The 14,194-nt window shown below is 44.2% G+C and overlaps 1 protein-coding gene across 6 annotated transcripts in view; it reads left to right on the top strand.

The window, feature by feature from the left end:
• Nucleotides 1-14,194, top strand: part of LOC139471560 (centrosomal protein of 104 kDa-like) — a 66,230-nt gene that overhangs the window by 12,155 nt on the left and 39,881 nt on the right. For 3 of the 6 annotated variants that reach the window (XM_071253938.1, XM_071253934.1, XM_071253935.1), the window contains exons 10-13: nt 3,329-3,484; nt 4,360-4,387; nt 8,472-8,583; nt 13,523-13,621. In XM_071253938.1, coding sequence (XP_071110039.1) covers nt 3,329-3,484; nt 4,360-4,387; nt 8,472-8,583; nt 13,523-13,621 — 395 coding nt within the window. Of the gene's footprint in view, nt 1-847; nt 1,181-3,328; nt 3,485-4,359; nt 4,388-8,471; nt 8,584-13,522; nt 13,622-14,194 lie in introns of all 6 variants that reach the window. The other 3 variants (XM_071253932.1, XM_071253937.1, XM_071253936.1) reach the window with 3 other exon arrangements.

The following is a 14,194-nucleotide window of genomic DNA, read 5'->3' as shown; positions in this document are numbered from 1 at the left end:
TGCTCAAAAAGTTATCTGGAGCTCTGGTGCAGTGTGGTTGCATTGGTTTGCATGGGCTGCACGCCAGGATGTGAGGCTGCATGAACAGGTACAGGAGCATGTGCTGAAGGTTATGGAACCAACAATAACCCGTTCAATGGCAGAATAGCTTTCACATATCTGAAACGTCCATTATTGTACGTATTTGTCATGAATTTGCTATGAAAAAATTATTTCTTCCTTGATTTAATGTAAATAAAATGGCAGGCTACAAAAAAAATATCGCAGTGACTAAATTTTCAAAGACATTGTTTATAGGTAAGAGAGGGTCATTATTTAGCCATATTCCATCTGCTTGATAATGCTGACTTGTGCACAACCACATTCACTTTCTCAGATTGTGTGGCCAGTGGGGGGACTCTGGGTTAGAATAGGTCCCCAGCAACCCATGTAGGTCGGTCGTAAGAGGCGACCTAATCAATGTTGATGACTTAGTAGATAGCATGTCATGGAACCAGACAGCATTGAATGAATGGTGCTCACAATATCAGTCACTGGATTGGCTGGTCTATATTTGACTACCCACTGTCATGTAGCTGGACTATTGCTGAGTGTTTTTTTAACAAATAAACAAACAAACAAGCACACTGTGGGTTGAGGACACTATCCAGATATGTTGTGCCTGGTGGGACCCTGACTTGCCAATCGTATATTTCTTGATGTACAGCCATCTCATATAAACGGACATGTTAACGTACAGGGATAATGTGACTGTCGTTTCTAGGGGCCATAGATTCTAATCTGAAAAAGACATGCAAGCAATATGAAGTAAAACTCGGTCTCAGTAATGATACACCATCTATTTAAGGAGTGCGCAGCTAGGTCTAAATCACCTGCGATGGACTATACCCCAGCATCCATGCGTTACCCCTCGTCCAGGCCTTACGAATCAGTGGCCCTCGATGCGTCTACATCTTTTGAACCTGATCTGGATCAGGATTGGCCAGTGCCAAGGGATCCACTTATGACTTATGAACCTTATGGAAGGCAAGCGGGACCTGCAGGAAAGAAAAATGTCCGCCAAATTCATATTGATACCGAAGAACTTATTCGAAGTGCTCGCAACGGACAACCTCCTGAACTTAACCTTGAACTTGAAAATGACGAGGAACTGAAGATTTCCTTGGATTTTACCCACATGGTGACCTTTCTAAATATTGGAGAGTTGTAGATGATTGCCAGACTTACACATAGTTGAAAACTGCTTGCTTCTCTTCCTTGGGTATGCTTTAACATGTGTGAAGGTTAGAATCTATTAGCCCCTAGAAATAGATAAACAGAAAAATCCTGTTATGTTTCTAAACGTCAGACAGAATATCATCATGTACTGGTAATTAAGAAAATTAAATCTTTGTTTTCGGACATTGGGAAAGATGTTTTTGGAGATTATTATATTTAACCCTCCCACTTCTTACTTTCTGTTTTCAGCAAAATTGGATACACATTCTTAGATATTAATTAAAAAACATATTACAATGATGTATCAGCATTTTTGCTTTGATTTTGATGAGCTGGTTTAAATGGAATTTCAGTGTTTGAGCTTCAAAATATATCCTAGCGTCAGACATAACTGGACATAGTAGCAATCATCAATTGGTTGGAGTTTATTGTTTCTTCTTGGGAGTTGAAAAGAGTTACATGTAGTTTTATTCTGAATGCACTGACTCGGACATATTTCTCATGCATACAATGATATAAAACATCAACTTGTATCACATGGTAAGTCATAGAACAGTCATTAATATTTGAACCAGAGTATATGTGTGTTTTTCAAAACATATTTTATGAAGACTGGAAACATTAGATTGCACTCATTTCACATGTATGAATAAAGAGAGTACTCCATTATCATATTGTACGTCCACCCCAAGGGTCAGATATTAAGACCCTCCATGCTCCCATCTCTAAAATCTCTAAACCATCAACTCAATAGCCTCAATGTGGTCATCATCAACATGGAGAGAACAGGATTTTTCTGTTAAACTTTGCATGTCTCTAACTAACAAAATTATATTGCATGTTTCTGTTAATTTTATGTATACAGTATAGCTCTATTATTTCATATATACTGAACCACAAAAGAAACATCACTCATGAAATAAATTCATGAAAGTTTTCCGCTGAAATATCAATGTATTTTTCTGTGGAATCTCATTTTTGACATTAGACTGTATCCAAATATAATGTTAACAGCCAAAAAGTGACTCAAATATGGATATATTAGGTTGTCAAAATGCAGCTTAATATACGACATCCCTAGGTTTGTCAGCACCAAAGCCTTGGTCGTGGGTTTCACCAATGTGGTAAGCATCCAGGGCTTGCATCAGTTCAGGCTGTCCTCCCACATTAAGCTTATATGCTGTGATATAACTAAATTCTGTTCAAAGTGGCATTTAACCCAACTCACTCACACTTTTGGTTTTACAAATGATGCCATGTTTTCTACAGACCCTATAGTGGTGCAGCAGGTCCAAATTGATTATTTGGAGAACAACGCCGGATTATTTGATTTTGGTCTTTAATATTTGCAGTGATGCCATTGTTTTGGCTCCTCAAATGATGGTTTACCACTAATGACCTTCGGAGCAAGATTGCAGCCATAAACAATAATCTTTAAAGACTGAGATTCTAAACTGTTAAACGGCTTCAAAAAGAAAATATATATTCTGTGGCATTGCATTTGGAAAAAGCATGATGTGTCCAGGATGTGATGAATTAAACATTAGTGGGGGGACAAAACTCAACATCAGCAAACATTAGGCAATTCTGTGTGGCACAGTCTTTGCGTTAAGGTAATCGTAACTCCCATACCTTGACATAGACTTACGACAGTCTTAGCGCAAAGGTAATCGTAACTCCCATACCTTAACATAGACTTACGACAGTCTTTGCGCTAAAGTAATCGTAACTCCCATACCTTAACATAGACTTACGACAGTCATGGGCGCTAAGGTGATTGTAACTCCCATACCTTAACATAGGCTTACGACAGTCTTTGCGCTAAGGTAATTGTAACTCCCATACCTTAACATAGACTTACGACAGTCATGGGCGCTAAGGTGATTGTAACTCCCATACCTTAACATAGACTTACAACAGTCATGGGGGCTAAGGTTTTGTGCAATGGCACCCAGTCATTGTGTTGCTTAATGAAAGTTGGAACTAGGATTTGTACAGTTGATGACTTCTGGAAGGTGAGCTTCTGTACCTGTCATCACCATCACCCTGTTGAGCAGTCACATGACTTGTTCTATTTATATCCTACTTGACCCAACTATCACATGACCAGGTGGGCGAGAAGTTGGGTAAGATGGAGGTTGAGAAGCGCCAAGCTGTGGAGAATGAAGACTACGATAAAGCCAAGGTGAAAAAGCTGCAGATGGATGAATACCGCCTCCATATATACAAGGATCTGAATCTCCCCGACCTCCTGGAAACCACTGGGGTAATGTCTTGTACTGGCTTCATGATAAGTTCGAATAAACCATGAGAGTTTGAAATATGTAGACATTTGCGGAATGAGAATTTGAGCTTTAATAAGTTGGGGTGGGGTGTGGTTTTTTTTGTGATGCTTCTCGTTCATTAGTATGGTTGCTCTTTGAAAATGTTTCAATATAGCAAGTGCGATCATATATACTAGGTGCCAAAAGAAACTGGGCATATAAAATCAGAGGCCTAGTTTCCTTGGTGCCTTGTGTATATTGTCATTATAAAAAGGATTATTAACATAATGTTTTTGTTCATCGCTGAAGTAGCACTATGTTACCTTTAGTTTCTGATAAGCGATGTTTCAAATATTTAGTTAGATTTTGACAAATAGTGTGATAGCCTCAGTATTTTTAATTAGCAGAAAGTAGTTTTTCTCTGTTATGCTGATTTACTAATAACTAGCATGCTTGACACTGTTGGATTAAGATAAGCATGTCACATAACATTGGAGGGAGAGCATCGTGTTTTCATGTCTGGTGCTAGTTCTTATATTCTGAAACTGAATGCTAATAACGCTTGTGAGCTTTATGTAATAGGCATGATACATACCGGTAAGAGAAACTGTCACATGGAATGTAGTATCTTTTTAAGTGGCATGCTTGGATGGTAAACTAGAGTGTTTCTTTAGCGAAGTGGTGAAATATTTGTGTCAGATATTAAAAAAACCATTTCAGCTCTTCTTCATGTTGCTATGAAATATGATATTTCTTATTCTTTTTAGGGACTTAATAAACAAATATTACTTAGGAATTTGTTTTGTATAATTCTAGATAATGATTATTATTTTGACCCTTTCTCTTTGTAACCACTATTTTTTTTACTTTACAACAGTCAAGGCATCCACATCCGATAAACTTTGGTAAGTAAAACAGTTTTGGGGAAATATTTTTTGTAGTTTTTGATGCAGTGGAGGTTGACAAGGTGGAGTAAGACGTTGAGTGTGATGGGTGTAACATGGTGAAGTGATACGTGGAGTGTGATGGGTGTAACATGGTGGAGTGAGACGTGGAGCGTGATGGGTGTAACATGGTGCAGTGAGACATGGAGTGTGATGGGTGTGACATGGTGCAGTGTGACATGGTGGAGTGATACGTGGAGCATGATGGGTGTGACATGGTGGAGTGAGACGTTGAGTGTGATGGGTGTAACATGGTGGAGTGAGACGTTGAGTGTGATGGGTGTAACATGGTGGAGTGAGACATGGAGCGTGATGGGTGTGACATGGTGGAGTGAGACATGGAGCGTGATGGGTGTAACATGGTGCAGTGAGACATGGAGTGTGACGTGGAGTGTAACATGGTGGAGTGAGACATGGAGTGTGACGTGGAGTGTAACATGGTGGAGTGAGACATGGAGTGTGACGTGGAGTGTAACATGGTGCAGTGAGACATGGAGTGTGACGTGGAGTGTAACATGGTGGAGTGAGACATGGAGCGTGATGGGTGTGACATGGTGGAGTGAGACATGGAGCGTGATGGGTGTGACATGGTGGAGTGAGACATGGAGTGTGATGGGTGTAACATGGTGGAGTGAGACATGGAGCGTGATGGGTGTAACATGGTGGAGTGAGACGTTGAGTGTGATGGGTGTAACATGGTGGAGTGAGACGTTGAGTGTGATGGGTGTAACATGGTGGAGTGAGACATGGAGCGTGATGGGTGTAACATGGTGGAGTGAGACATGGAGCGTGATGGGTGTAACATGGTGCAGTGAGACATGGAGTGTGACGTGGAGTGTAACATGGTGGAGTGAGACATGGAGTGTGATGGGTGTGACGTGGTGGAGTGAGACATGGAGTGTGACGTGGAGTGTAACATGGTGCAGTGAGACATGGAGTGTGACGTGGAGTGTAACATGGTGGAGTGAGACATGGAGCGTGATGGGTGTGACATGGTGGAGTGAGACATGGAGCGTGATGGGTGTGACATGGTGGAGTGAGACATGGAGTGTGATGGGTGTAACATGGTGGAGTGAGACATGGAGCGTGATGGGTGTAACATGGTGGAGTGAGACATGGAGCGTGATGGGTGTAACATGGTGGAGTGAGACATGGGGTGTGACATGGTTGAGTGAGACATGGAGTGTGATGGGTGTAACATGGTGGAGTGAGACGTTGAGTGTGATGGGTGTAACATGGTGGAGTGAGACATGGAGCATGATGGGTGTAACAAGGTTCAGTGAGACATGGAGCATGATGGGTGTAACATGGTGGAGTGAGACGTGGAGCGTGATGGGTGTAACATGGTGGAGTGAGACATTGAGCGTGATGGGTGTAACATGGTGGAGTGAGACATGGAGGGTGATGGGTGTAACATGGTGGAGTGAGACATGGAGCATGATGGGTGTAACATGGTTCAGTGAGACATGGAGTGTGATGGGTGTAACATGGTGGAGTGATACGTGGAGCGTGATGGGTGTGACATGGTGGAGTGATACGTGGAGCATGATGGGTGTAACATGGTGGAGTGAGACATGGAGCGTGATGGGTGTAACATGGTTCAGTAAGACATGGAGTGTGACATGGTTGAGTGAGACATGGAGTGTGATGGGTGTAACATGGTGGAGTGAGACATGGAGCATGATGGGTGTAACATGGTGGAGTGAGACATGGGGTGTGACATGGTTGAGTGAGACATGGAGTGTGATGGGTGTAACATGGTGGAGTGAGACGTTGAGTGTGATGGGTGTAACATGGTGGAGTGAGACGTTGAGTGTGATGGGTGTAACATGGTGGAGTAAGACATGGAGCATGATGGGTGTAACATGGTTCAGTGAGACATGGAGCATGATGGGTGTAACATGGTGGAGTGAGACATGGAGCGTGATGGGTGTAACATGGTGGAGTGAGACATGGAGCATGATGGGTGTAACATGGTTCAGTAAGACATGGAGTGTGACGTGGAGTGTAACATGGTGGAGTGAGACATGGAGTGTGATGGGTGTGACGTGGTGGAGTGAGACATGGAGTGTGACGTGGAGTGTAACATGGTGCAGTGAGACATGGAGCATGATGGGTGTGACATGGTGGAGTGAGACATGGAGCGTGATGGGTGTGACATGGTGGAGTGAGACATGGAGCGTGATGGGTGTGACATGGTGGAGTGAGACATGGAGTGTGATGGGTGTTACATGATGGAGTGAGACATGGAGCGTGATGGGTGTGACATGGTGGAGTGAGACATGGAGTGTGATGGGTGTAACATGGTGGAGTGAGACATGGAGCGTGATGGGTGTAACATGGTGGAGTGAGACATGGAGCGTGATGGGTGTGACATGGTGGAGTGAGACATGGAGTGTGATGAGTGTAACATGGCGGAGTGAGACATGGAGTGTGATGGGTGTGACGTGGTGGAGTGAGACATGGAGCGTGATGGGTGTGACATGGTGGAGTGAGACATGGAGTGTGATGGGTGTGACATGGTGGAGTGAGACATGGAGCGTGATGGGTGTAACATGGTGGAGTGAGACATGGAGCGTGATGGGTGTGATATGGTGGAGTGAGACATGGAGTGTGATGGGTGTAACATGGTGGAATGAGACATGGAGCGTGATGGGTGTGACATGGTGGAATGAGACATGGAGCATGATGGGTGTGACATGGTGGAGTGAGACATGGAGTGTGATGGGTGTTACATGGTGGAGTGAGACATGGAGCGTGATGGGTTTAACATGGTGGAGTGAGACATGGAGTGTGATGGGTGTAACATGGTTCAGTGAGACATGGAGTGTGACGTGGAGTGTAACATGGTGCAATGAGACATGGGGTGTGACATGGTGGAGTGAGACATGGAGGGTGATGGGTGTAACATGGTTCAGTGAGACATGGAGTGTGATGGGTGTGCCATGGTGTAGTGAGACATGGAGTGTGAGTGGTGTGACATGGTGGAGTGATACATGGAGCGTGATGGGTGTGACATGGTGGAGTGAGACATGGAGTGTGAGTGGTGTGACATGGTGGAGTGATACATGGAGCGTGATGGGTGTAACATGGTTCAGTGAGACATGGTGAAGTGAGATATGGAGTGTGATGGGTGTAACATGGTTCAGTGAGACATGGAGTGTGATGGGTGTAACATGGTGGAGTGAGACGTGGAGTGTGATGGGTGTGACATGGTGGAGTGAGACATGGAGCGTGATGGGTGTAACATGGTTCAGTGAGACATGGTAAAGTGAGACATGGAGTGTGATGGGTGTGACATGGTGGAGTGAGACATGGAGCGTGATGGGTGTAACATGATGGAATGAGACATGGAGTGTGATGGGTGTAACATGGTTCAGTGAGACATGGAGTGTGATGGGTGTGCCATGGTGCAGTGAGACATGGAGCGTGATGGGTGTAACATGGTTCAGTGAGACATGGAGCGTGATGGGTGTAACATGGTTCAGTGAGACATGGAGCGTGATGGGTGTGACGTGGTGGAGTGTGACATGGAGCGTGATGTGAAGTGTTACATGGTGGAGTGAGACATGGAGCCTGATGGGTGTGCCATGGTGCAGTGAGACATGGAGCGTGATGGGTGTAACATGGTTCAGTGAGACATGGAGTGTGATGGGTGTAACATGGTGGAGTGAGACATGGAGCGTGATGTGAAGTGTTACATGGTGGAGTGAGACATGGAGCGTGATAGGTGTGACGTGGAGAGTGATGTGGTTGAGTGACATAGAGAATGACGTATTTGAGTGACATGGAGCGTGATGTGGAGCGTGACGTGGAATGAGCAGTGAAGTGTAACATGGAGAGTTACTTGGGGTGACATGGAGAGTGACGTGGTGGGGTGTGATGTGGCAAGTGTGACGTGGCAAGCATGACATGTAGAGTGACGCTATATAGAGATTTTTATTAAGTTCATCTTGAACCTTCAAACTAAAAATGTCTATTGGCTTAGTAGATTCACGCTGTCGCCAACTGACTGTAGACTGAGCCTGTGTGTGACATGTTTCAGACTCTGAAAGACAGGGGACCCCTCCACGACTGTTAGACATCCATCGATCACCTCGATCACCTCCACTTACACCGCCTAAGTATGACGAGAGACCCCTCCCTATAACCCACAGGTAGAAACAGTATTCACATCATTTACTTTTTCTTCCAGAAATGCGTTTGTCACTGTGCAGATTGTGCAGGAAGATGTTGGCCTGAACAAATGTAGAAGGATAAAGTCAGGCATTGTCAGTAGCTAGTAGGCTTGTGTGCGCTACGTTCATCAAACAACCCTGACTGCATGTCTATATATGGACTGGTAATTTATTATAGGGGAGGGATGGGATCAGGGGAGGATCACAAAATATCTGACAGTCTCTTTGGGAAGGTCATGAAACTAATACACACATTTGGGGATGGTCATGAAGAAAATGGACATTTTATTATAAAACAGCAAGTGCTTTTGCATTTTGTCTTTTCAGGGAGGGTCATGTAAGAAAGGACAAGGGGAGGGTCATGTAAGAAAGGACAAGGGGAGGGTCATGTAAGAAAGGACAAGGGGAGGGTCATGCAAGAAAGGACAAGGGGAGGGTCATGTAAGAAAGGACAAGGGGAGGGTCATGTAAGAAAGGACAAGGGGGGGTCATGTAAGAAAGGACAAGGGGAGGGTCATGTAAGAAAGGACAAGGGGAGGGTCATGCAAGAAAGGACAAGGGGAGGGTCATGCAAGAAAGGACAAGGGGGGGGTCATGTAAGAAAGGACAAGGGGAGGGTCATGTAAGAAAGGACAAGGGGAGGGTCATGTAAGAAAGGACAAGGGGGGGTCATGTAAGAAAGGACAAGGGGAGGGTCATGTAAGAAAGGACAAGGGGAGGGTCATGCAAGAAAGGACAAGGGGAGGGTCATGCAAGAAAGGACAAGGGGGGGGTCATGTAAGAAAGGACAAGGGGAGGGTCATGTAAGAAAGGACAAGGGGAGGGTCATGCAAGAAAGGACAAGGGGAGGGTCATGTAAGAAAGGACAAGGGGGGGGTCATGTAAGAAAGGACAAGGGGGGGGGTCATGTAAGAAAGGACAAGGGGGGGTCATGTAAGAAAGGACAAGGCGAGGGTCATGTAAGAAAGGACGAGGGGAGGGTCATGTAAGAAAGGACGAGGGGAGGGTCATGTAAGAAAGGACAAGGGGAGGGTCATGCAAGAAAGGACGAGTGGAGGGTCATGTAAGAAAGGACGAGGGGAGGGTCATGTAAGAAAGGACGAGGGGAGGGTCATGTAAGAAAGGACGAGGGGAGGGTCATGTAAGAAAGGACAAGGGGAGGGTCATGTAAGAAAGGACGAGGGGAGGGTCATGCAAGAAAGGACAAGGGGAGGGTCATGTAAGAAAGGACAAGGGGAGGGTCATGTAAGAAAGGACAAGGCGAGGGTCATGTAAGAAAGGACGAGTGGAGGGTCATGTAAGAAAGGACACGGGGAGGGTCATGTAAGAAAGGACGAGTGGAGGGTCATGTAAGAAAGGACGAGGGGAGGGTCATGTAAGAAAGGACGAGGGGAGGGTCATGCAAGAAAGGACAAGGGGAGGGTCATGTAAGAAAGGACAAGGGGGGGTCATGTAAGAAAGGACAAGGCGAGGGTCATGTAAGAAAGGACGAGTGGAGGGTCATGTAAGAAAGGACACGGGGAGGGTCATGTAAGAAAGGACGAGTGGAGGGTCATGTAAGAAAGGACGAGGGGAGGGTCATGTAAGAAAGGACGAGGGGAGGGTCATGTAAGAAAGGACGAGGGGAGGGTCATGCAAGAAAGGACAAGGGGAGGGTCATGTAAGAAAGGACAAGGGGAGGGTCATGTAAGAAAGGACGAGGGGAGGGTCATGCAAGAAAGGACAAGGGGAGGGTCATGTAAGAAAGGACAAGGGGAGGGTCATGCAAGAAAGGACGAGGCGAGGGTCATGTAAGAAAGGACAAGGGGAGGGTCATGCAAGAAAGGACAAGGGGAGGGTCATGTAAGAAAGGACAAGGGGAGGGTCATGTAAGAAAGGACGAGGGGAGGGTCATGTAAGAAAGGACAAGGGGAGGGTCATGTAAGAAAGGACAAGGGGAGGGTCATGTAAGAAAGGACAAGGGGAGGGTCATGTAAGAAAGGACAAGGGGAGGGTCATGTAAGAAAGGACATGGGGAGGGTCATGTAAGAAAGGACAAGGGGAGGGTCATGTAAGAAAGGACAAGGGGAGGGTCATGTAAGAAAGAACATGGGGAGGGTCATGTAAGAAAGGACAAGGGGAGGGTCATGCAAGAAAGAACATGGGGAGGGTCATGTAAGAAAGGACAAGGGGAGGGTCATGTAAGAAAGGACAAGGGGAGGGTCATGTAAGAAAGGACAAGGGTCATCCAAAAATATGACAAGCATTTGGGGAGAATAATTATTTTCTGTACATTAGTGCATCAACAACCTGTGCCCACCAACCCCTGTAATACATGATCAGTCCCACATTTCCAGAACTGAATCGTGGTCCAGTTTGATCCAGTTGGTCGTATAGGGTAACCAGTTTTGCTAATTTGAAACGTATTGTCAGTGTTAGCAGACAGGTGGTATTATTTTGTTTCCCAATTCACAACTGATTGTAATTGGGGTCGGATCGACAACAGGACACATCATAAAGAGAAAATGGTCATGTCAGCATTTGCTTGCTTTTTGATGATGACAGTCATCATGGCAGCAGGAAATGAATGAATACAGATTAATAGATAGCACTCTGGCAGCAGTAGAAGCTAACAGTTATTGTCCTCTAGTCTTGTTATGATAACAAATAGCAAACCCCTTCAAACTGGCAAGGTTTTACAAGTCCTTATGATACCTTAACTATCAGGCTGTTTGGCAAGGACTACACGACTAATGCTAATTATCCCCCGTCGCGCGAAAGCGCGAAGCGGGGGATATAGTATTCACGACCGTCCGTACGTCCGTCCGTACGTCCCACCTGTTTGTTGCCGCGATATCTCAAGAACTAAACACTGGATTGTCTTCATATTTGGAACTATGGTGTATATACAGACTCCGCAGACACCAGTCGGTTTTGGTGACCTTGACCCCATTTTCAAGGTCACAGCAGGCATATCTGCTTTTGGAGTTGGAAAACGGTGTTGCCGCAATATCTCAAGAACTAATCTCTGGAATGTCTTCATATTTGGAACTATGGTGTATATACAGACTCCGCAGACACCAGTCGGTTTTGGTGACCTTGACCCCATTTTCAAGGTCACAGCAGGCATATCTGCTTTTGGAGTTGGAAAACGGTGTTGCCGCAATATCTCAAGAACTAATCGCTGGATTGTCTTCATATTTGGTACTATGGTGTACAGGCGGGGGATATTTCGTCACTCTGTGACAAATACTTGTTTCTAACGCTATAGGGGTGCAGATGATGGGGAATGGACAGTTTGTTTGTGTTTAACACCGCACTCCGCCTTATCCCAACCATATTAAGACAGCCTGTAAATGATCTTTTAGTGCATTTGTCAATTATCCAAGTGTCATATTGTATTTATGTCACAACTTTCCTAATCAGTTGCATGTCATCTCCCCCCATAGGGGATTCCGGGGTAAAACTGGTACCCAGCAATTGATGCTTTAGCTCATAGTTTCACCTAAATCAGAGTTAGTTCTGCGAAGGTTTTCAAATATTGTTGACATGACGATAAACTGATGGTGGCTCGTGATGGTGATAAAGATGACAATGTTTTGATTCAAGACCCCATGCATATCTGGGTTAGAATAGGTCCACAGCAACCTGCTTGGCGTAAGAGGCTCACAATATCAATCACTGGATTGTCTGGTCCAGACTTAACTACTTACAGGCCGTCGTCATATGGCTGGAATATTGTATCGTTAAGCAACAAACAAACAAACACATATCGTCTTCTGACGTAGAATATTGTTACAGTGTAGAGAGGTGGATGTTTAATGTATATTGACTCCTGAACTTGTAGTACCCAGTCCCCAGACTGTGTATTTTGTTGCTGAATCCAGAGTAGATGATTGTTGTTAACCTGTTTCCCCTTATGGTAATGCATGACTGGTAAGCATGCTATTGTTACTATATCAGTCAAATATAGCCTTGAATATTCTCTTGAAAACATTCCTTTACTACTTCTCACCATTTGAATGTCATATTGGAAAGCTGTGACACATTGAGGTGACCAAATGCTTGAAATTACTATCAATAGGATTGTTTTGTCTGAATTTTATACAATGTTGAAAACGAGTTTTGAATGAAATAATGTGAATTTCAAACTTGATCTAAGAAGTATGGATATTTGTGTTGTTGATTCTGATCACAATGGTCTGATTTACATTCACAGTTTGAGCAGAATTTTGTTCCATAATTCCATTTTGCAAATTAAGCAAAAAATTTCAACAGGGTGAAGATACTATTCTTTCCAGCATTTTATCTTTGACCGTCCTCAGTTCTAAGACTCATTATTGAAATGATATTGTGTCCAATGGCTGTAATTTTTGCAATATGACATTCACACGTACCAATAGTGGCGTATACATAACCAGAAGCAAAGCTGCTCATTGTGTAGATATAGCCATAACATTGTCTGTAGTATTCTCATGCTGTTGATGAGCATTGTCACTGTCTTGTACAAGGCTTATTCTTATGGAGATCATGATGCATGTCACTAAGTGACTGCAGATGCTGTGATTATCATCCACAGTAAACTACGGTTATGATGAACTCAAAAGGACCACTAATTTTAATTCAATCGTTCGTCCGTAGTTTGTTATAAGCATATGTACGACATCTGAAAATGGACGGCACAGTTCGTTATATCCGACAGTTCGTTATAAGCGTGTTCATTTTAAACATATTTTATTTTATTTAAATGCATCTATTTGACAACTTTGATATGCGGTAGGGGTCTCAATCATTCCAGTAGATTTGTATTGAATTGCAGTATATATATATCTGCACAAGAATAAGCCGTGTGCTAATTTAGCATCATGGAAGCTTTAGTCCACAGGTACTCATTCTTTGCTTCTTGCTTTCTTTGACCTCTGACCTTTGAACTAATTAGGCAGCCCTCCCCCAAACCTGACCTTGAACCTGACCCTGACCCTGACCCTGACTTGTCTCAGCGTCGAGCATATGATGAGCGACCCCTGCCAATCCACAAGTAAGTTGTGTGACAAGCTAGTGTACAAAGCATGCTGGGGCACTGACTTCACGAGGCTATGGCATTTGTAACATGAATGAATTTTTTCAATGACTACATAATAATATTCTCATGATTGTCTGGTCCATGCTCGATTATGATGTCAATCATTATTTATCTGGCCCAGACTCGATTATTTACAGACTGCCGTCATATAGCTGGAATATTGCTGAGTGTGGCGTTAAACAACAAACAAATGAACATACTAACATCATGAAGTGTCAGTGAAGACATTTTCTGTGTGAATTATTGACAATGCATGTGTTTGTTTTTTATCAGAATCATACAAGAGTCAGTTTGTTTTGTTCCCCCAGCAGGGATTCATGGCTGGAGAAAAGAGCTCAGATCATCTAAGGCCTGGGACTCACTGTGCAGTTGTGCCCCGCAGACATACTATAAACCGATGATTGTGGGTTCAAATCCCGATTCACCCTGATTATGTTTCTAGGTTTGTCAGTTCCATACACATGCTCGGGGATTTCACCAAAATGGTCTGGAAGGCTGACATGCTGTGACATAGCTGGAATAATGTTC

The sequence above is a fragment of the Haliotis cracherodii genome, unplaced genomic scaffold (assembly GCF_022045235.1).
Source record: "Haliotis cracherodii isolate W230 unplaced genomic scaffold, xgHalCrac1.p SCAF_23, whole genome shotgun sequence".
Taxonomy (NCBI): domain Eukaryota; kingdom Metazoa; phylum Mollusca; class Gastropoda; order Lepetellida; family Haliotidae; genus Haliotis; species Haliotis cracherodii.
The sequence above is the reverse complement of the archived record's forward strand: the minus strand, read 5'-3'. Positions and strand labels throughout refer to the sequence as shown.